This window comes from Trichosporon asahii (assembly GCF_000293215.1).
Source record: "Trichosporon asahii var. asahii CBS 2479 unplaced genomic scaffold scaffold00003, whole genome shotgun sequence".
In the NCBI taxonomy this organism is placed as follows: Eukaryota; Fungi; Basidiomycota; class Tremellomycetes; order Trichosporonales; family Trichosporonaceae; genus Trichosporon; species Trichosporon asahii.
The window spans coordinates 183,882-205,805 of NW_014040921.1; the positions used below are offsets into that span (position 1 = coordinate 183,882).

The 21,924-nt window shown below is 61.1% G+C and overlaps 8 protein-coding genes and 1 non-coding gene across 9 annotated transcripts; 3 read left to right on the top strand and 6 right to left on the bottom strand.

Moving 5' to 3' along the window:
• Window positions 1-1,646: 1,646 nt before the first annotated feature.
• Window positions 1,647-3,150, bottom strand: A1Q1_00753 (uncharacterized protein; the record flags this gene model as incomplete). The annotated part of the gene is made up of 3 exons (XM_014328447.1): window positions 1,647-2,243; window positions 2,356-2,490; window positions 2,566-3,150. The coding sequence occupies 3 exons, from the start codon at window positions 3,148-3,150 to the stop codon at window positions 1,647-1,649; spliced, it is 1,317 nt and encodes a 438-aa protein (XP_014183922.1).
• Window positions 3,151-4,475: 1,325 nt separating this feature from the next.
• A1Q1_00754 (uncharacterized protein) lies at window positions 4,476-5,978 on the bottom strand (the record flags this gene model as incomplete). The annotated part of the gene is made up of 1 exon (XM_014328448.1): window positions 4,476-5,978. The coding sequence occupies one exon, from the start codon at window positions 5,976-5,978 to the stop codon at window positions 4,476-4,478; it is 1,503 nt and encodes a 500-aa protein (XP_014183923.1).
• A 1,325-nt stretch (window positions 5,979-7,303) lies between these two features.
• A1Q1_00755 (uncharacterized protein) lies at window positions 7,304-7,917 on the top strand (the record flags this gene model as incomplete). Its single annotated transcript, XM_014328449.1, has 2 exons — window positions 7,304-7,737; window positions 7,782-7,917. The coding sequence occupies 2 exons, from the start codon at window positions 7,304-7,306 to the stop codon at window positions 7,915-7,917; spliced, it is 570 nt and encodes a 189-aa protein (XP_014183924.1).
• Window positions 7,918-10,005: 2,088 nt separating this feature from the next.
• Window positions 10,006-12,653, top strand: A1Q1_00756 (uncharacterized protein; the record flags this gene model as incomplete). Its single annotated transcript, XM_014328450.1, has 3 exons — window positions 10,006-10,074; window positions 10,119-10,241; window positions 10,290-12,653. 3 exons carry the CDS (start codon window positions 10,006-10,008, stop codon window positions 12,651-12,653), a joined length of 2,556 nt encoding a protein of 851 aa, XP_014183925.1.
• Window positions 12,654-13,922: 1,269 nt separating this feature from the next.
• On the bottom strand, window positions 13,923-14,693 carry A1Q1_00757 (chaperone protein HSP31; the record flags this gene model as incomplete). The annotated part of the gene is made up of 1 exon (XM_014328451.1): window positions 13,923-14,693. One exon carries the CDS (start codon window positions 14,691-14,693, stop codon window positions 13,923-13,925), a length of 771 nt encoding a protein of 256 aa, XP_014183926.1.
• A 708-nt stretch (window positions 14,694-15,401) lies between these two features.
• A1Q1_00758 (short chain dehydrogenase/reductase) lies at window positions 15,402-16,452 on the top strand (the record flags this gene model as incomplete). The annotated part of the gene is made up of 3 exons (XM_014328452.1): window positions 15,402-15,495; window positions 15,561-15,681; window positions 15,753-16,452. The coding sequence occupies 3 exons, from the start codon at window positions 15,402-15,404 to the stop codon at window positions 16,450-16,452; spliced, it is 915 nt and encodes a 304-aa protein (XP_014183927.1).
• Window positions 16,453-16,529: 77 nt separating this feature from the next.
• A1Q1_00759 (uncharacterized protein) lies at window positions 16,530-19,216 on the bottom strand (the record flags this gene model as incomplete). Its single annotated transcript, XM_014328453.1, has 6 exons — window positions 16,530-17,635; window positions 17,700-17,761; window positions 17,824-17,938; window positions 18,084-18,819; window positions 18,864-19,129; window positions 19,192-19,216. The coding sequence occupies 6 exons, from the start codon at window positions 19,214-19,216 to the stop codon at window positions 16,530-16,532; spliced, it is 2,310 nt and encodes a 769-aa protein (XP_014183928.1).
• A 361-nt stretch (window positions 19,217-19,577) lies between these two features.
• A1Q1_00760 (acyl-CoA dehydrogenase) lies at window positions 19,578-21,449 on the bottom strand (the record flags this gene model as incomplete). The annotated part of the gene is made up of 1 exon (XM_014328454.1): window positions 19,578-21,449. The coding sequence occupies one exon, from the start codon at window positions 21,447-21,449 to the stop codon at window positions 19,578-19,580; it is 1,872 nt and encodes a 623-aa protein (XP_014183929.1).
• A 296-nt stretch (window positions 21,450-21,745) lies between these two features.
• On the bottom strand, window positions 21,746-21,855 carry A1Q1_t101. Its single transcript has one exon. It is a non-coding gene; the product is annotated as a tRNA-Ser (tRNA).
• Between the last annotated feature and the right edge of the window lie 69 nt (window positions 21,856-21,924).

Below are 21,924 nucleotides of genomic sequence, written 5' to 3' on the forward strand. Positions count from 1 at the left end.
GGCGGCGAGCGCCATGCCGCGGAAGAATCCCCTCGCCCCCGTCCCCATCCCCCTCCCGCTCCTCCTCGCCTCGCCCTCCTCGCCCCTCCCAGCCCTCCAGGCCGCACACGGCGGGGTGCCCCTCCCCGTCCGCGCGGAAGACTATGTCGCGGCCCTCAGAGTCGCAGACGCAGTAATCAAGGACGGCACGCACCGCACGGCGGCGCGGGGCTTCGTGCAAAAGCTGCACGAGAGTACCAAGAGTAAGCACTGGGATCAGGACGGGGGCTGACGACAGAACACCGCCCTGACCCCTCTGCCTCGCCTCCGCACTCGCCCCGGCTTGAGCAGCGTCTGAGCGTGGTGGAGGGACACATGGGCAGCCTGCAGCGGGCGCTGAAGGCGCACCAGGCGCGTCTGGACGCTCTGACACGGGACGTGGGCGAGCTCTCAGAACGGAGCGAGCGGGATCGAGACCTAGCGCGGGATATAGGACAACGAGCTCGCGAGATCAGTCGGGAGCGTAATCCCCACCCAGCTCCTGCTCCAGTCCCAGTGCCGGCGCCAGAGGACCGGGAGAAGACGAAGTACACGGCCAAGGAGGCGCGAGGTGGAATGTGGGATGAGGAGAGGAGATGGGGAGACGACAACTACGCCGCCTTTGCGCTCGCCTCGCCCACCTCTCCCTGCGCATATGATGGCGCCGAGATCCGCATCGGGGACATTGTCCGTGGTCCCATCCACTCCCGCTCGGCCAGTGAGACAGCAACGCACTCGCGCTCGGCGTCGGTGGGATACGACCCGGCCTCGGTCTCGGACCCCGGGCACGGTGCGCCCTCCCCCTCTCCCTTTGCTTACGGGCCGGGGCTCTGCTCGACGGCCGTCTCGCGGTCTGGCTCTGCAGCAGGCACCTATCCCTTCCCCCAGGCTCATCCCTCGACGCAGACGCACTCGCGGAACAACTCGCAGAATGCGCCCTATGCGCCCCAGCCCTATGCGCCCCAGTTTGGGCAGAGCCTGGGCGTGAACACGAGCACGGCGCCGGGATACAAGGAAAGCTTCCGACCGACAACGCCGGGGTTCGACGATATGGAAGTGCTCACTTCGTCCGATCCCTTCGCGGCACCGTTGCCTGGAGGCAAGCGGGGTGGACTCGTCGCGCCGCTACCCCATGGACTGAGGCCCGGAGACCTAATGACGCCCCCGCCCTCGCACTCTAACTTGCCGTACACGCCTCCACCATCTCACACGCCTACGCCCAGCAATCGGCAGGACTCCGACTCGCCAGACTCGCTCCGAGACCGCCGTCATCTGCGCCAGCTCGAGGCCCGCCTCGCCACCCTTGAGGCGCACATCGGTCTCGTTCCTGGCCAGACACCCACGGAGCCCAGTATGGACCAGCGCCTCGTCCGTCTCGAGATGAGCGTGGGGCAGATGATTGAGAGTAGCGGAGCCATGCCTGCCGATAGCATGTATGATCCCATTTTCGACAGTGTGTATCAGGACTAGAGGAGTGAGCGCTGCCCGCATGCATTCCATCAGTGGGTTAGTAGTGGCAGTGTGGATCACTTCTCATACATGCTAAATGTTCTTGTCTATTACTATACTTGATGCGGCGGGGCAACAGTGCGGATGCTGTGTCGCCCCGGCGCTTTTGGCGCCTTCGCTCATTCGGGCTTCTGCGCCTTGTTCGCCTCGGACGCGAGACGGATGGCCCACGTGAGCTCGTATGACTTGGCGGCGTCCTCGAAGCTCGAGAGAATGTTGGGCTCGGGGCCGTCCTCAATCGCATCAATGAAGGTGGAAATCTCGGAGAAGAACGGGTCGTCGTCCGTGTAGTGGTGGCGCTCCTCGACGTCGGCGCCGGGGCGGCGGACAAAGAGCGTCGGGTTGTTGTAAGGGTCGGTCAGGCGCATGAGGTATCCGTCCGCCCACACTTCCAGTTCGCAGAAGTACTGGTCGCCCTGGAGCGAGACAGCGTGCTGGAACGTGCCGACCGCGCCGTTCGTGTACTTCCAGATCGCGCTCGTCAGGCGCGGGATACGCTCCTCCTCAGGGATCTTGGACTCATCGATGGGGATCTTGCTCAGCTGGCCGGGAGCTTCATACCACTCGACGGCGCGCGCGTCGATAGAGTCCATGTCGACGTCACCGCCAAAGTAGCGGGACAGGTCACAGAAGTGCGTGCCCTGCTCAATGACGGGACCCATGTCGATCGCCTTGTTCCACCAGGCGGGCTTGGCAATGGCCTCGTAGGCGCAGGACTGATGTCAGCTGAGTTCTTGGACTAGCACAAGGCACGGTGTTGTAACCATCGGGGCGAGCTGAGGCGGCGCACACACGCTCCAACCACCGTGCACCGAGCGGGTGACTTACGTAGCGGGCGTTGGTCGCCATAACCGTGAGGTTATTGTCGTGAATGATCTGCTTCATCTTCTGAACGCAGCGGAGGTAGCGGAGCATGTAGCCCACAGAGACAACGTTGCCGTTCTTGAGCAGCGACTGGGCGACCTGCTTGGCGTCGTCGACGGGGCAGGTTCCGACGGGCTGGGGTTAGCTAAAGGAGCAGGATTTCGAGCTACTCACCTTCTCGATGAAGTAGGGAACAGTGGGGAAGAGCTTGATCAGAGTAAGCTCGAGGTCCGTGCCCTTGGTGACACCTCCGCGGTACGCAGGAGGGCATCCGACGACAATGGCGCGCGGAAGGGTGTGCTTGCCAGCCTGCAGAGCGGCATAGTACTCGTCGATCGTCTTGTAGACTTGACAGTCCTTGTATGCCGACACGACGAACGATTTGCACTTGTCGGCGAGGACGGCGCGGGCGCGGTCCGTGTTGGGGTCGATGAGGGCGGCGACCTTGAGGCGGGGGCCGAGCTTGTGCTCGAAGCGGAAAGAGTGGTTCCATGGACCTTCATCCGAGCCGAACATGATGTTACCCGCACCGACCATAACGATGGGGAAATCAGATCCGGGCTCGGGGAGAGGGTAGGACGAGATACCACGGGGGGTCTCGGGGTCGAAGGCGGGGGGCTCGGGCTCGTTGTCGTCCTCGACGGCCGACTCGTTCTTGGGGTCGGTGGTGATTGCGAGGGACGAGGTCATGCCCAGGACCTCCGTCCAGGGGGTGGAACCGCGGCGCTTGCGGGCGGGGGGAGCAGTGGCGTCGGTCATTGTGGACGTGAGGGGGAGGGGATGCTGTTGTGAGAGGAAGGGGAAGAGGGAGGATGGGAGGATGTGCTGGAGGGAAGGAGAAAGAGAGTAGATATATATTTGCTGCCAGCAGAGCAGAGCAGTGAGTGAGTCGTATGTGACGTACCTGGGCGGGCAGCTGCGAGGAGAGCGAGACGCGCGCGCGGGGTGAGTGTGTCCGCCCTGAGATGCCTCAGTGTCCGGTGATTACGTACGGCGCAGTGAAGATCTTCACCGGCGGGGTGGACCCTGGGCTCTCCTCCCTCTCCTGCCTTCCCCACGCTGCGGACGCCGTCCATTGCCGCATCGGTCCGTCCGCATTTCGCAGATTCCACGTCCTCCGCAGCAAGTTGCTTGACTTGAAGCTTTTCATCCCCATCCACGACCGCAGCCAACAGCCAGCACCATGCACATCACTCAACCCTCACTATCACCCCCGATGCCCCGACAACGCCTCCGACCATCCCAGTCCATCGCCATTCGCTGCGCCCGCAGGGAAGTCACCAGTGCGGCGCACGCCGCTGACGCGCCGGAAGACCCGGGACCTGCAGGGTAGGGCACAGATAAGCTTATCGGCGAAATATCCCCTCCCCCTCTCCACCAACTCAAAACTGCGTCCTAGGCATGCAACCATCGTGTCCATCTTTTTCGCTCCATCATTCTCTTCCGTTGCTTCTCGAAACATGGCTCCACACTTCGATGATGGAGGCGTTCCTTGACAGATGCTTCTCCAGCCACACTCCATTGTCTCACTGAATCGTCCTGTCGCACTTCCGTGGCTGGTCTTTCCATGACATCACGTGATTGAGCTGCTGATTCTCGGTCAATTATCGACCGAGAGAAGCTGGAGACTAACCTTCGAGCTATCAGCTGGCTCCGACTACGGAGCTCGGTCGCGACCCGTCGCTTATTGCCGTCCGCTGCCCATGAGATGCTACTTCGTCGCTGTCGGCCAGGAGCGAAGTGCACTCTTCTTGTCGAGAGATCAGGAGAAGCGAGGGTTGTTGTGTCCCGAACGCGAATGGGGGTTACGATATTAAGGAGATGTACGTGCTGGAGGAGTGGATGAGGTGGGATGACGAGAAGGGCAAATGTGTTCTGCGAGAAGATAGGGACAGCGAGGACGACGATGGTAGCGAGGACGGGGAGGTGGACTCCCCGAAGTCTTCCGCGTGATCGGCACGCTCGAGTCACTCGTCTCTCTTGCTCAAAGTACAGCGTACCACACGAAAGTTCATACCAGACTCATTATAACCCACTACGAAATGTCCATCAGATCCACTGCCATAGTCCATCTACCCGACCATCTACGCAGGCATATCAGTCACAGTGAACACGCCACTGACGCTCTCGAGGAACGTGCGGAAGCTACTGGTAAGCTCGGCGGGGTCATCCCACTGTCCCTTGCCGTTACTCCCCGGCCACGACTCGGGATTGACGCCCCAGGGATTGAGAAACTTGATCCGCGGGCTCAGCAGGTCCTGGATGGGCCAGCGCGTGCCGCGGGTCCACGCGAACGCATAAGCGTGCCCCGAGACCCAGGAGAAGACGGAACTCTTGCCATCCTTGAGGTTGTCAAAGTCGATGACCGTGAACGTGACGCCGTTCGTGTCCGTCGCCGTGAGACCGGACGTTTCGCCGGGGATGTACGCCGGCTGCTGGTTGGGCGCGAGCCAGAGCGCGCCCGTGGAGTCCTTGGTGCCGAGACCTTCGAGCTGCGCATTGGTGGTCGAGACGACACACGGCGCCGTGCCCTGCATGCACCTCGCGATGGCGGCGATGATCGGCCCGTCGAACCCGGGCCGCTGCCGCCAAACCCAGCTGGGGTTGCCGCCCGTAATCGCCGCAAGCACGTAGGACGGGTTCACGCCCTCGAGCCCCGCGTAGCCCGTGTAGCCCGTTGCGGACTTCCAGTCGGCGTTGGCGTCGAGGAACTTGGCGAACGCCTGGGGAGTTAGCGTGGCTCTCACTGTCGGGGTGAACGGCTCGCCTCTCAAGCCGCTCGCTGCGCTCGCGGGACTCACCTTCTCGAACAGGGGCATGAAGAAGATGGGCGTCGGCTTCGTGACGTCCGGGTACGCCGCGTCGTTGACGGGCTGGAAGCCAGGATACTGCCAGCAGTTGGGATTGGCGTTGCGGAGCGTGGGCAGCTGGTCGTCGATGAGGACAGGCTGGACTTTGCCGTCGCGCCTGAAGACGGCGACAATGTTGCGATCCCCGGCATTCGGCGTGTCGAACCGCTTCAGGAACATGCGCGTGAGGTACCGCGTCCATCCGCCCGCGGCGAGGGCCTGGACGGCCGCACCCATCCCGCAGTCCCCGATACCGCCCTGCCGCACGTCGGCAGCCACGAGGTCGACATACCCCTCCAAAGCCCACAGGGCGCCCTTGGGCGTGGTGCCGTTACCGCCGAGCACGTGCTCGTACGCGTACTCGCACCGAAGCTGGCGGTCGGGGTTGGGCAGGGGCAGATCGGGCTGCGCGGTCAGGTCGAGCTTGCGGCCCTCGTAGTCGGCGGCTCCGATGGAGAGATTCAGCTGCAGGTCTGGGTTGTACTGCCGCGCAACGACAGATCCGTGGTATCGAAACACAGCCGCGTTGCTGTTCGTGCCCTGCTCGGGACCGAACTGGCCCGTCGCACCCGCCTTGGAAGTACTCGCGTCGCCGAGGTTGGCGGGCAGCTGGCCGTTGAGCAGGTCGCGCGTGCCGTTCCACACGGGGATCTTGCCAGAGTCGATAAAGTCCTTGACGGTGCCGGTGTTGGGGCCGATGGGGTAGGTGACCTCGACGGGGACGTTGGGGTGGTTCATGATGTCCTCGACGGTGAGGTCCTTGCCGCCAGGCTTGCCGCCGTGGCCCTTATCGCCGTCCTTGCCGTCGTGGCCCTTGTCGTGGCCATTGTCGCCGTCGCGGTCATGACCCTTGCCGCCCTTGTCCTTGTCCCAGCCCCAGTGCTTGCCGTTGTCGTCCTTGCCGTCCTTGCCCTTCCAGTGGTCGTTGCCATGCGAGGCATCCTTGTTGTCGTCGTTGCTGCCCCAGTTGCTGCGGGGGACGACGCCGGCCGCCGCCGTCGTCGCGAGGAGGAGAGAGAGCCAGAGCTTGGTCATGGGTGAATGAGTTGATGGGAAAGTCAGTAGGATCCGACGAGCATGTTATATGCAAGACCTGGAGGTGAGTGCAAACTGGGAGAGTGGGAGCGGTGTCAAGAGCGCACCGTGACCAGATCTGGGAGAGGAAGGCGAGAGTGTCTGGGGCTCCGAGATCTGTGTCTGAGCACAGCAGGTGATGGACGAAGGCCGGGAATGTCTTGGCCCATCGATCGAGGAATCGGAGGAAGGTGCGCAACTGGATCTGGTGTGTGGGATCTGACCCAGAGGCGAGGAGGCGAAGAGTTGAGGGATCGGGCAAAGTGAGACATCCTGCGGTGAGCGGAGTATCGACACACCGCGCCTCGAGGTCAGTTACCAGATCCCATCCGAGAACCCATAGTCTGGAGTCTGTGGGCGTAGGTATGCAGTGCAGCTCATCGCCCCGGGATGTCTGGATGGAAGATCTGGTTCGGTCAACTCGACGCTGGTCAGAGTTATCAGCAGTATCGGCATGGTGATTTCTGCGCTTATCGGCGGTGCTGGATCAGTCGTGAGTGAGTCGTCTTAGAATGCTGTGCCGAGGAAGGTTGCTCGTACACTCGTCGCTGAATGCAGCATACACATACTCCCATGTTCTCATCCATCCACCGGGTCGAGCAGAGCTGTGGTTCTGTTCGGACGCGAGCATGGACGGAGCAACTCTTCTCCAGATCTCGATTTCTGATCCCGTCAAACCTCAACCCACGCACTGTCGTCAGCCGATCGTTGCACGGTCGTCATCTCTAAGGCTGCCTGCCTGCACGTCGCGTCGGATGCTGCGAATCAACGTGCTGATGGCGAATGCTCTCCAGCCAAGAGATATGAAGAAGTGCTTGGACGACTCAGAATAGCGTCCTCGGATCCGCCGGAAACCACATGGTGCGATCGAGTCAGCACTCGGCCATCTCCGTCACCACCGACGTCAGCCCCGCGTCAGAACACAATCGTCTAATCAGCTCGTCCAGTCACCTCGATTGTCGTTCTTCTGTGTCTTCACAACATCCACCATGTCGCTCGCAGCGCAGGAGGCGAGTGCGCTGAGTGCCGCGCGTTCGACGGGGGCGCGCTACGGCGAACCGCGCGTTACAGTCCCCCAAACAGCGCTCTCCGACGACCTCGTCGCGAATCCGCTCGGGCACGGATCGAGCATCCACGTGAATCCGCCCCGGGAGGGAATGTCGCCTGCGTATGGCGAGCTGTACGGCGGCGAGGGGGTATGGGACGTGCACATCTACTGGAAGCCGAACAATCTCGACGAAAAGGAATATGCGCGCAAGTTGCACGCAGCCATCCGGCGCGAGTTCCCAGAGCTCCACGTGAAGCGCTTCTGGGAGGTGCCGATTGGGCCCCACCCGACGCCCATGTTCGAAGTCAACATGTTCAACGCGGCGCAACTCGGAGCCATCTTCAACTACCTCGTCGAGAATCGGGGTCCATTGAGGTGAGTGGAGGAGGGTCTGTCTGGGTGATGATGGCTGACTGTAGTGTGCTGATCCACCCAAACACGGGACGAACGACTGGTGACCACACGACACGTGCGACATGGCTCGGACCGAAGATTGAGCTCGACACGGATCCTTTGCGGAAAGTCGATGCGGACAACGGCGTCCCACCTGAATAAAGTAGTGATGGGAGCCGAGTAGAGCGGATTTACGGAATCACGAATCTACTATGATTGCATGTCCAAGCCGGTGTCGGTAGCGACGGCCATGGACAGACTTCCTTTTCTTGGCACACCGGATGGGACATGCGATGGGGGACTCGGACGAGGATCCGAGGAGAGGAAGCCTTTGCAACCCAAACAAGGGCGGGGGAGGCGGGCTCACGTGAGGATCCGGGCCCCACATGCTCCACATGGGTCAACGACTCTTTTCCCCCACTCCTCGATCGCGCTATCGGTCAACTCGGCCCCTTCGACCACATCCTTTCGCCTACTCGTCGGCCGATTTCCGCACTCGAAGATATCCATCATCCACCAACATCGCATGCAGCCCGCTATCTGCGTGTTCACGTTGCAGACCAGAAACATTCGAAACGAGCGATAAAAGATCGGCGGCCGAGTCTGCTGCGCGCGCTTACCTTTAGAAACAATGCAGAGGTCCAGGCTGCCGTGGTGGCGTCTGAACCGCATGGCACGCAGGTACGGCTGAGCGACATGGCCGGTGGCTTCCACGGCTCGGTGGATCGGTGGCTTGCGAGAGGAGGTGTATCGCGTCAGGCGGCCGCATGGTGTCGTGCTATCGTTGGGCTCTGAATGGACCACACCCCAACAAACAGCCGAGACGCCTTGAACCATTCCTCACGCTAAGGCACCTGAGTAGACAATGTGGCGATTTCGCCGATAACGCGACCCACGCTCCCTTCCCCGGCCGGTTCACCGCCGAGTCGCCGAGTGAACCGCGTGCAGCCACCTCGACGCTCTTCCCTTGATCCCTCATCCAACTGACCGTCCAAACTAACCGGGGTTATTCCACTGCCGCACTGCGGATAGCGCGTCTGCCCATCACCCACGGCAGCCCGTCCAAAGGAGGTCTCCACTCTTCTCACCCTTCTCACCCCCCTGCGCACCATGCGTAGCGGCACCATGCCTTACGGATCTTAGGTTCTCAACACCTTGGGACCTTTAGGAGCAGCATTGATAACGCCAGCATTGCATTCAGTCGCGCTTGGGTTGGTGGGGCCTACCTGGCCCAGGCTCTGCTGGCCGGCTCCTGGACTATTCTCAGAGCATCCCATCCCCGCATCCCCACCTCGGCCTGCTCACCAGGTTGACCAGGTTGCTCCATCCCGCACGTCGCTTACGATATGATCCGGGCCCCCATCGACGCTATCCGGCCATGGGAGCATGTCAGGCAGTCATGCGGACATGCCAGGCAGACCCGAGGCGATGCGCGCTCGTTATCGCTCAACATTACGCATAACTCACGCGCATCACGCATTACAGGGAGCAAAGTTAGGGAGTGGGATGTGTGAGGCGGCCAGAGATCTCGGTGCCTAAGTTTGGTCGCCGTGGTCGCCGTTGCGTCCGGCATCGCTCCTTGGCGTTCCTCCTCTGGGTTTCTCTGGGCCGGGCCGCCCGTGCCGCCTGTCATGTCTGACTACTATCTGCACGTCCTGCCTCCTCCACCTCCTGCAGGGCGGTTGGCACCCAAGAGGCCGGATGCGTCCCATCGTGTCCCATGCTGGCCCGCGCCAAGAACCAAACGCTGTTCCGTATTTCCTGTGTCGTGCCCTTGCGATTGCGCTTCTCACCGAGGTTCACGCGGATCCTCGAGCAAGATGCCTGAGCTCCATGCCTCTTCCCTGTTGCTGTCGTGATCTAACCGCCTCCTCACTGGTCAGCTCGTCTTATTCCGGTGCGGTGCGATCATCTGGCCCACTACTCATCTCCTCAATGAACCCAGGTACAAGGACCGTGGCTCCTAGCCCCACACCATTGTATCGCTAGTCCGCTAGCGCGGGTAGCTCGATAGCAGGGCGTTCTGGATCTCTGCGGGCCACCAAGTGCGGGTTCTGTTACGGGTCGGATCTTGGGCTTGTGATAGGTCACGAGATACGCGCCACGGATGAGGGTTGCGCGATAGGCGGTCGACGGGCAGTTGACGGCCGCTTGATAGCCTCTGGATGGCCCGCGGGGCGGGTTGTTGGAAGGGCTCTTAAGCAGCTCGAACGAGCAGGCTGCGCAGCTTTGTTCCCATCGTCCGCCACGATGTCCCAACCACCCATCCTGGAGAAACAGCCGCCGACAGGCAAGGAGAAGGATGAGACCTTCGCCAAGGTGGGAACCCCTCATGGAGTGACATCGACTGACCCCAGACCGAGGTGACCGCGCCCTATGAGGACGAGAAGCATCATGAGGCGACGGCGCACCTCGCTGCCACGGCGGATGACATTGCTGCCGCCGAGGAGAAGCTTAACGAGATGCCCCTCGACAGGTGTATGCAGGTGAGTCAGCACCATTATTGCCACGCCTGACCCCAGATCATGCGCGAGGTTCGCGAGATGCACCAGTACGACCAGAACTTCTCGGTGGACACGCTTGACCGCATCAACGAGCTTCTCGACAACCCCGAGGTGCGCGAGCACCCCGAACTGTACCAGGACCTGATCTACACGATGAAGCTCGAGGCGCTGCTCGTGGCTGAGAACTCTCCTTATGCCGAAGTCCGTGCCGTCGTCGACAACTGGGACGATGTCACGATGCCTTCGCTCACGTTCCGTGTGTGGACGATTGGTATCATCTTTGCCGGCGCTGGTGCTTTCATCAACCAGCTCTTCTCCGTGCGCATGCCCTCGGTCTACGTCACTTCCAACGTCGCCCAGCTGCTCGCGTGGCCCGCTGGCAAGCTGCTCGAGAAGACGCTGCCTTCCGGCAAGCTCAACCCTGGCCCGTTCAACAAGAAGGAGCACATGCTCATCACCATCATGGCTACCGTCGCGTTCAACACTCCCTACACTGGCTACATTGTCCTGACCCAGGCTCTGCCCATGTTCTTCGACCAGGCCTACGCCAAGAACTGGGGCTACCAGATCTTGAACACGCTCGGTTCTAACTTCGTCGGATACGGACTCGCCGGTCTCTGCCGCCGCTTCATCGTCTACCCCTCGTTCTGTGTGTGGCCCTCGTCTCTGACCGCGCTCGCCATCAACAAGGCGTTCCACTCTGACGACTCGACTGCCGTCCCCGGCCCCTTCCGCAAGATGTACTCGTGGAGCCGCATGAAGCTCTTCCTCTTCGCCTTTGTCTCTATGTTCATCTACTGGTGGTTCCCGGGCTTCATCTTCATGGCGCTCGGCCAGTTCAACTGGCTCTCGTGGATTGACAAGTCGAACGAGACGCTCAACTCGGTCTCGGGCATCTACGGTCTCGGTGTTAACCCGATCATGACCTTTGACTTCAACACGCTCATGTTCAACGGCTGGACGCCCCTCGTCATTCCCTTCTTCTCGGTCTTCAACCAGTTCCTCGGCATGATCCTCTTCACGATCATGGCTGCCGCGTTCTACTGGACCAACACGCTGCACACTGGCTACCTCCCGATCAACACGAACAAGGTGCGCGACAACACGGGCAAGAACTTCAACGTCACCCGCATCCTTGACGACCGCGGTATCTTCGACTACGACAAGTACCAGCAGTACTCTGAGGCACACCTCAGTGCCGGTTCGCTTGTTTCGTACTTCTGGTTCTTTGCTGCCTACACTGCCGCCATCTCGTACGCGATCCTTTACCACCGTCACGAGCTCGCGCACTCGTTCAAGTCGTTCTGGCGCTCGATCCGCCGCTCCTTCCGCCGCACCAAGACTGAGGCCGAGGAGGAGGACGAGCTCAAGGAGAACCTCGCCGAGGACATCCACTGGCGTCTCATGAAGGCGTACCGCGAGGTCCCCGAGTGGTGGTACTTCATCATCCTCTGTCTTGCCCTTGTCCTCGGTATGGTCGGTGTCGGTGTCTACCCCACCAACACCACTCCCGCTGTCGTCATCTATGGTGTCATCATGGCTCTCATCTTCGTCGTCCCCCTTGGTCTTATTACCGCCGTCACCGGTCTCCAGGTCACACTCAACGTGCTTGCTGAGTTCATCGGTGGAGCTATGGTCCCCGGTCAGGCTCTTGCCATGAACTACTTCAAGATGTACGGCTACATTACGACTGCCCAGGCGCTCTACTTCTCGTCCGACCTCAAGCTCGCCCACTACACGAAGATTGCCCCCCGCCACACCTTCATTGCCCAGGTCGTCGCCACCCTCGTCTCCACCTTTGTGTGCACGTCGCTGTTCAACTTCCAAATGTCGTTCCGTGACGTGTGCACGCCCAAGGCCGCGTTCCACTTCAGCTGCCCGGGAGAGCACACCTTCTTCACCGCCGCCGTGTTCTGGGGCACGATCGGTCCCAAGCGTCTCTTCGGCAACAACGGAAACTACCGCTACCTCCTGATCGGCTTCCCCGTCGGCCTGCTGCTGCCTGTCCTCACGTTCTTTGCGCAGAAGAAGTTCCCGCGCCAGCGCTGGCTCCGTCAGCTGCACCCTGTCATGATCACCATCGGTGGTCTCTCGGGCGCTCCTTACAACATTGGCTACATCTGGCCCTCGGTCTGGCTCACGTGGCTGTCGTGGATCTACATCCGCAAACGCTACCTCGAGTTCTGGTCCAGGTACAACTACGTCCTCGCCGCCGCGTGGAGTGCCGCCATTGCCATTGCCGCCATTGTCATCTTCTTCGGCATCAACATTCCCGAAGTCGAGCTCAACTGGTGGGGCAACAACGCCGACGCGGACAGCTGCGACGGTGTATGCACCCGCCTCGAGATCCCCGCCAAGGGATACTTTGGCCCCGACCCTGGTAACTTCAAGTGATCCAGCCGATGCGGCGCGTGAGCATGGGATGTCTGACCATATACTCTCCTTTCTTCCTCTCCTCTCTCGAAATGGTTTATAATAACAAGTTGTGACAAGTAGTAGTGTCAAAAAATCAGTTGTGTCTTGTGATGATGACCGTGATGAATGGTTCCTTGACGAATGGGCAGCAGAGCAATGTAATCGAGAGCATGGGGATCGAAACTGATCGTGTGCCATGTGCCTCCAGGACCAGGAGGAACGCAGGAACATCGCAGATCCGGTGATCCGAGTCGCGCCTGACTCGCCTAGTGAACGATGAGTCACGAACCCTTGCGTTAGGTTTCGCAGGAATCAAGCCGCCGTCCAGTGGTGTGTAATGCATCTGCTGTGATTGGTTCGGCGCAGATCTTCATTGAGAGGCGGCCGCATACGCTGGCATAAGCGCCGGAATCGCGCGCGATGGCATGCCCAGAACACGGTCGTGCCTTCCGTGCAGTGACAAATGGACGAGTTGTGATTGGCTGATGGGACAAGCAGCACGCTTTGAGGGGTGTGGATGGCGAAGATTTCCCTGGGATGAGGTGAGCGGTGGGTGGCGTGACTAAGCCCTGGGCAATCGGGCATCGCCGGAACGTCAATCGACGGATCTGCTCATTGCGGCGAGTATCGCGAGGTGTTGCGGCCATGGGCCGACCGCATATATAACAGCTAGCGCTTCTTGTTCTTGGTTCTCATCAGACAACAGCAGAACAACTACTCTCTCCATCGTGACCATCTCTACGAACGCGAACACCACAAACCACGACACAATGATCGCTCAGACCACTCCCATCACGACCCAGGCTGCCCAGCCCCGCCGCCGCTCGCTGCAGGCCAACCACCCCACGCCCATCTTCGCCGAGCTCGTCCACTCCCTGCGCAACTACACGCAGCAGCGCCAGGCCTCCTCTGCCGCGCGCACGACGACGACTCCGCGCAAGTAATCTCGTATTCACGATCGAGCTCTTTTGAGCCTCCCACAACATAGACCAGCGACCACCACGTCGCTATAGACATTGATCCGGACCTTGGCCCTTGCCACCCGCCGGCACGCACCGCGCCACCCGGCCCCTGCCGCCGCCGTGCACGCGCCCGCGACTGCCGCCGATACCACCTCCCGGTATACCCCGTTGTACTCTTAGTGTACCAATGCATTGTACATTAGTGCATGATCCAATGATTCTTGCTGCATGACCTCTAACCGTGACCATTATCCTACTGAATTTCCGACCATCGTTCAGCCGCACCCTAGTCCTTCTTGGCCTTGAGTTTGTCGAACGCTTTGACAGCATCCTCTGCCGTCTTTGTCGCACTCGCGGGGTTGGCGCCCGTCACGATCCGTCCGTCTGTGACCGTGAAGCTGTCCCACGGCCCAGGCGGAGAGACGTACGTTGCGCCGAGGTCTGCGGCCATCTTCTCGATCGTGGGCCTGTTCCAGCTCTGAATCGTGCCCAGCACACCCTCCTCCTCCTCGCCCTTGGTCGTGAAGCCCGTCACATTCTTGCCCGCGATGATGGGCTGGCCCTGCCCGCCTGACCCCATTGCGTCCCCGCCCGTAAGGTCCGGCTGGTTCACGACGCCGACGAAGATGGCTCCGCCATGGCAGACGGCGGCGACAATGCCGCCGTCGGCGTAGATTGACGAGGCGAGGTGCTGCAGATCCGTAGCGTCGGGGTAGTCGATGAGCGAGGCGTGGCCCGCAGATGCGAAGAAGATGCCATAGTCTTGCGGGCGGCAGTCGGACGCTTTCTTGATCTCCTTCAGCGCGCGGTGGAACTCGGACGGGCCCTCGTACTCCTTTTTCTCGTCGGGAGAGAGGTATTCGGGTGTGGTGGAGAGCCAGTCGGGGGACCACTTGCCGGTCTCGCTCGCTAGGTCGACTTGGAAGCCGGCGGCGCGGAAGACGTTGAAGGGGTGCAGGGCCTCCGTGATGAAGAGCCCAGTCTCCTTGCCCCCTTCGTACAACGGGGCGTGAGCTGAAGTTACAGCGATCAGGACACGCTTCGGAAGAGTTGCCATGGTGATGGTGTAGTTGCTGGTCTGGTGAAGAGGTAAGCGAAGGCGCAGTGGCGACAGTGATTCAGTTGTCTGTTTGCGCAAGGCAGTTGATATACCTTCGGGCAGCTCGCCCAGTGGGAATCAAGACACCGATGACGTCGAGATCGTGGGGGATCTCGGCAGCGAGTTGCTGCGCAATGTAGGAATGTTGTCTGTCGTCAGCAACAGCGGGGCCACCCGGTTAGTATCCAGCAGTAGCGGTCCAAGGTCTCCACTTGAACGAGGTCGGGTCCCAGCACCTCCTTCTTGTTGCTGCCCGCCGCACGGCGGTACTCGTGAAAGGGGGTAGCCGAGAGACCACTTCGATCCCCTGCGAGTGCCGACCGTACAGTCCACAACTGTACGCCGTGCACCGATGCTCTATGCACTCGATAGCCTGTTGAACGGTTAGTCTCTCCGTGTCGGCCGTCGAGTCCGTATGCATGGACGGTGTGTGTGATGGTGACAGAGGCAATGACCAATGGGAGCGGTTAAACCAACGCCCACATCTTGGGCAGTATGACCCGGGCCGCGCGGGCCGGGTGCTTCTGCCGCGTTGTGCCGTGCCGTCCACAGTAACCGATCCCGGGCATCTCGGTCAGACAACTCCCACGACGTATAAAGGTCTCGACAACTTCTTGCGACGTCAACTTCCCTCCCACTGACACGTTACTGAACAAAAACGACACAATGAACGACCCCGTCTCCTTCAACATCAACGACCTCTACAACGTCGAGGGCCTCACCGTCGTCATCACCGGCGGAGGCACCGGTCTCGGCAAGGGTGAGTTTTGGTGGGCCGAGACTCCGGCTGGCGACAATGAGGAGAACGCAGCGCTGATATCGCAGCCGTCGCTCAGGCGTACGCTCAGAACGGTGCCAAGGTTTTCATCTCTGGCCGTCGCAAGGAGGTCCTCGACAAGGCCGTGCAGGAGATCAAGGCCGCTGGCGGCAAGACTGACGTCGTTCCGTGAGTATCTACAACCCTCCATCGGGTAATCCACCCAGCTCGGCTTCTTGGCATCGTGCTGACAGCTCCAGTATCCAGGGCGACGTCTCGTCCAAGGCGGGCTGCAAGGCGCTCTACGACGCTGTCGCAAAGCAGACTGATGTCGTCGACGTCCTCGTGAACTGCGCCGGCGTCATGCGCCAGTACAAGAACCCGACGACGGACCACGACAACATTGACGCCGTCGCCAAGATGCTCTGGGAAGGCCACGACGATGACGACTTCAACTACACGAACCAGATCAACATCAATGGTGTCTACTTCACCACTGTCGCCTTCATCCCTCTCCTCCTCAAGTCGACTCTTCGCTCTGTCGTCGTCATCGCCTCTATTGCCGGTATCATTCTCCAGCGCTCAGTCGGAAGTGTCTCGTACTCTGCCTCCAAGGCTGGAACGCTCCACACTGCCAACCTCCTCGCCGGCCGCCTCGCTCCCGGCAAGATTCGCGTCAACACCATCTGCCCCGGCATTTTCCCGTCAGAGATGACGGGAACCAGCGCCAAGGAGGGTGGACACAACTACGACGTCAGCGACGGCGCCGTCAAGGCTGCTGGCCGCTCTGTCGTCGGCCGCCCCGGTCTCCCGCACGAGATTGTCGGTCCCATCCTCATGCTCGGCTCGCGCGCCGGAGGATACATGGACGGCGCCATGCTGACCGTCGACGGCGGCCGCGCCATGGCTGCCGGCATCAACGAGGGCCTCCGCATTCCCGAGAACCTTTACGTGAACTAGACTAGACATTCAGACATCCATGACATATAGACAGACACATAAGTACAAAATGTAACTACCTCTTGATCTTGAAACTCTTACACACTCTCAGCTCCCTTGAACAGACCCCGGAACGAGGAGTGAAAGTAGTCGCGGTGCATCCGCGTGAGATACCAATCTGGCGCGGGCCAGGTGCCGAGCCAGCCGAAATCGACAATGCCTGCGCCAGCGCCGTCCTCGTAGCCGTCCACGGCACGGGGGTATGTCCCTCCCTTCGGCCCGAGGGGAACGACGTACGTCTCGTCCTCCATCTGGTCGTACTCGGCGCCCTTCCCCCCAAGGTGAGCAAGGAGGATCCGCGCGCACGCTGCTCCTTCCCGCATGGCCTGGGCTATCGTGTTGCGTCCCTCCGTGTCGGCACAGTCGCCAACAGCATAGACGTTCGGCATCTTGGTGCGGAAGTACTCGTCGACGCCGATGCGGCCGTCCGGCCCCACGAGATTCCGGTCGAGAAGGTCTGTGCGCTCCGCGACCTTTGGGCCATCGCACCACAAAACATGCGCCGTGACGGGCGTCCCGACGAGCTCGAGCATCTTCCCGTCTGGGCTGACGCGCTCGTTGACGTGAATCCAAACGCCGCGCGCGCATAATGGGCCGAAGAGCTGCTCCGAGATCGCTTTCTGCCCCTCGGTCAGCTGGTAAGACTCTCCGTCTCTCCGGCTGTATGCCAGATACTGCCGGCAGTGGACGAGCACGAGCCGCTTGTCGGGGTAAGCCTGTGTCAACTCTGCGGCGAGCGTGACGCCTGTCGGACCTCCGCCAGCGATGAGCACCTCCTTTGCGTCCCGGATTGTTTCTGATTCCTCCTCAATCCCCCGCTTATACGTCTCCAAACTCATTCCAAGCTCCGGCTTGCCGATTCCAGCCGATCCCAGGGCGAGGATGCACGCGGCAAACTTGATGCGTGTGCTGCCCTCAAACTCGGTGTCGAGCTCCACCTCCCCATCGCGAACCGCAATCACGCGCGCGCGCACAACGACATGGTGTCCCGGTTTGAACACGGTGGAGGTGCGAAGCGGCGCGGACCTGACTTCGCCAGTGACTAGCGAGCGGGGAACGAGCGGGACGTGGACGGCAAAGTCGTTTGCGTCAATTAAAACCACGCGGTCGCCGCGCCAGAGCGACCCCGCGAGCGCGTTCGCAGCTGCATGTCCGGCGTAGGAACCTGAGATGTCAGCGAGGAAACCAAAGGAGGGTGGGTGACTCACCGCCTACGACGACAATGTTCTTCATTCCCCCCGAACGCGGTGAATGGGCGTTATCAACATGGCTTGATGCGTGTCGAGTTAGTCACGGGTAGCTGTGGACTAGGCGGCGGCACCGGTGGCGCACCGCGGTAACCGAGGCTTGCCCCGAGGTGAGCCCCACTTGTCCACCTCTAGCCCTTTGTTCTTTCCGCAGACCGCGGGCACTCTATGCATGTCACCCCACTCTCCCCCTCTTGCAACTATGTATAGGAGCTACAACGTGTCCAACGTGTGAAGATGGCTCTTATTCGAACCCAATGTCCTCGTGTCCCGTAAACATGCCTCCGAAAGCGCGTTTCGCAAAATAATCCTTCGCAAACCAGCGCAGCATCCATTGCGGCGCACCCCAGATGCCGAACCAGCCGAGATCGATGGCTCCAGCCCCAATCCCATCGCCTGGGATGCTCGTTGGTCGACCGTCGCCGAGAGGGATCAGGATGCCATTGTTGATCTTGCCTGCTCGCTGTCGCGCGTCTTTTCCAGACATGTGGGCGAGGACCGCCGAGGCGCAGGCAGCGCCTTCCCAGTTTGCAAGTCCTGCCGTCTTCCGCCCCGGCGTGCTGCAGGCGTCTCCAGCGGCATAGACGCCAGGTAGAGGGGTGCGGAACTGGTCATCGACTATCACTGTTCCCGTAGAGGTGAGGTGATCGGGGTGCACCAGCGAGGTGTTCGGCTTATTGCCGACAGCCCAAAAGACATAGTCGGCCACTACCTCGCCAGCAGACGTGAAGTACGCTCCTCCCTTCTCGGCCACGCGCTCGTTCAGATGAATCATGACTCCGCGCGCTTCCAGTTGTGTGTGAAGACGCTCCGACACCCACTCGGGGACAAGGTACCAGCCCTTTGTGACGAGGAGTCGGTCATGGGAATGCACGAGTGTGATCCGCTTTTCCGGGAAGTGCGTCGACAGCTCGCCTGCGATCTCGACACCAGCCGCTCCGCCACCGACAATGAGCACGCGCTCTGCCTTTCCGAACGACGACTGCGACTCGCGCAGCTCGGACAGGTATCCTTGCCGCGTTGCGCCGAGCCCAGGCCGCATCGGGGACGCCTGCCAGGCTCCCGTCGCCAGGATGCATTTCTGCCATCAGACATGATCATTACTCTCTCCTTTCGCGGACCTACATCGAAGAACACTTCCGTGCTTCCTTCCCATTCCCGATCGAGGACTACACTGCTCTCCTTCAACTCCACCACGCGCGCTTGGACGGCAACATGCCGCGAATTGGCCGGAAACACTGTCGCCGTTGTCAGGTCCGCGGTCAGATTCTTCTTCTCTGAGTCCGGGACGACGAGCGCGCGCACGATGGCGGGGAGATGCGTCGCGAATGCGTTTGCGTCAATGAGCACGACGCGGTAGTCGTCAGGTAGTCTCTTGGCAAGGGTGTTGGCTGCCGAATGGCCAGCGAAGCTCCCTGGATATCAGCGCCATGCCCTTGGAGTAACAACTCACCTCCTACAATCACGATGTTCTTCATGGTGCACGAGCAGTGTGGATGCGGATGCGATGTGGATACATGGTGTACTAGCAGTCTTGGCACGACTGTTTTATAGTGTCCTATGAAACTTCGGCCGACGCCATGCGAAGGCACAACACCCCGTACCCAGCGCTGTTATCAGATTACGACCTGGTACCGGCGAAAAAGTCTAAATCGCGCACTCGGCGATCGGCCATCTCGGCTTGCTCGTTACGAGTCGGCCGTCGTCGCACCAACCACTCCGGCGCTGCTCCGGCGTATCTCCGACGTCTTTGGCTTTGATAAACATGCATGACTTCTTCCGCTATTGCTGCTGCTGTGCTCCAGCTATTATTTTACAACTATCCTCCTGCGAGTGCATTTACAACTTGCCCTTAGCCTTCAAGTTGGCCTCGCCCTCGAACGCGATCGCCGCATCGAGCTTGCACTCCTTCTCCCAGTCGTCCTCGTCCGCCTGCAGACCGGGGAAGGTAGCCGAGCGGCGCACGAAGCGCTGAGCAATGGCGAGCGCGAGTGCGTTTCCGTCACTGGCGGCGTCGGCGAGGAGGAGCGTCGCGGCAACAATGTCCGCGAGCGCGAAGGTGATTTGACGGGCGCGCGCGATCGCCTCGGCCTTACGCTGGGGCTGGGCCAGCTGCGTGATGCGCGACCAGGCCGTGAGGACCTCCTCTGACTCGGGACCGCCGGGAAGAGACGAGCGGAGCCACGCGTCGAGCGCAGCAACGGTCGCCTTGCCGCCCCGTCCGTGCAGGACCTTGACCGTGTCGGTCGAGAGCACGTCGGTCGTGCCTTCCCAGATGGCGAGGACGTTTGCGTTGCGGAACTGGCACGCGAGGTTCATCTCGGGGTTCTCCACGTTCTCCATGTATCCCACGCCGCCGAGCGACTCCATGCACTCCTGCACGCCGGCGATGCTGTGCTTCGCCGTCGAAGACTTGAGGACCGGCGTAAGGATGCGGATTAGCGCGGCCACCTGCGCGGGGTTGTTGGGCACAAGAGGGGCCGACGGCGCACCGGGGTGGTCACCGGCGCCGACGAGCGCCGACACGAATGCAGTGAAAAGCGTATCAGCGCGGTGCGTCAGGGTCACGCCCGCGAGCGTCTTGACGAACAGGGGCAGGGTGCGGAGGACATTGTTGGGCGGCTTGCGAGAGGGGAACTCGCGGATGCGGGCAAAGGCTCGAGCGACGCCGAGCGCGCGGCCCAGCGAGCCCATGGCCGACACGGCGTTGTACAGGCGGGTGATGTTGAGGACGGTCGCAATCTGCACGACGCCGCGACCCTCTTCGCCGATGAGCCAGCCGCGCATGTTCTTGAGCTCGACCTCGGCGGTGGGCAGCGACTTGGTGCCGAGCTTGTTCTTGAGGCGCTGGATGCGGATGCCGTTCATGTGCTCGACGCCGTTGACGTAGTAGCGCGTCGGGGCCCAGAAGCAGCTCAGGCGCCCGCTGTCGTCCGTCTTGGCCAGGAGAACGACGCAGCCGCTGTCAGTCGCCGAGCTGAACCACTTGAAGCCGTCGATGGACCAAGGGCCGAGCGGGTGTCCGTTGCCGTCGACCTCGTTGCCGCCCAGGCCGACATGCGTCGCCACGGTCTGCGTGCCGGCCACGTCCGAACCACCCGCGCGTTCTGTCATCCACTGCCCACTCGTCCAGGCGTAGGAAGGGTCGCGGCTCATGAGCCGCATGAGAGCCGACTCAAAGACCTTCTTGCGCAGCGGGAGCTGATCAGCCGTGTACCCTGGGACGTCCTTCCGCAGAAGCTCGCGGAGGAGCACGGAGATGGCTCCGTCCTGCATAGCCGAGGGGCAAGTGACAGTGGCCGAAGCGGGGTTCCAGAGGTACAGCTTCAGCATCTGGTGCACGCGGGCGTAGGCCTGGAGCTCGTGCTCGTAGCCGTTGGCAACGATGCCTTCCCGAATGCCCGCCGCCTGCAGCTGCTTCCATCCGTTAGATGTCACGAGCGGGTCGGGGTTGGGCGTGCCGAAGGCGCGGAAGCCGTTGCCGGAAACATAAGGGAGGTCGTGCTCGGCGTTGGCAACCCAGGACCAGACTTCGGGCGTCCTGAGGAAATCGGCGAAGCGGATGAGGTCGGGCGAACGCTGTTCACGCAGCTCCTGGCTTAGGAAGAGGTGCGCAGCGCGATTCAGCGCAGCGTCCTCGATGAACTGGTTTGGGATGTCGGGCTGGACCTGGAAGAAGCCCGTCGTGCTCGTTGCTGCTACGGGTGCCATGGTGGTGAGATGAGCGATGCTGAAAGGTAAAGCATTGTCCTTGCTCGTTCATAAGTCGGGCAAGATGCAGGGCGCAAGTGGCCATGGGTCGGGTCATGGATCAGCATGGCGATGGACGCCGGCTCCAAGTAACCGATCTAAAATAGACTCCGCCCACCTCACCGCGCTCATCTCCGACGTCGTCGTATGCCCAACAAATCCCTCTGACGCACAATTCTTGGCATTCGGCGCCCTTTTACAGCACCCAGGATGCATAAGAGCACCAAAAAGCCAACCAGGACACACGCAAAAAGCTACGACGTTGACATGATTCGAACATGCGCTCCCGAAGGAAGTTGATTTCCGGAATCCCTCTCCGAGGAGAGACCATTCTAGTCAACCGCGTTAACCGCTCCGCCACAACGCCTTGATGCTTGAAACCTGCGCCCTGCGCCCTTGATCGCCGTGCGCCCTCGATCGCCTCGCCCCTCTCCGA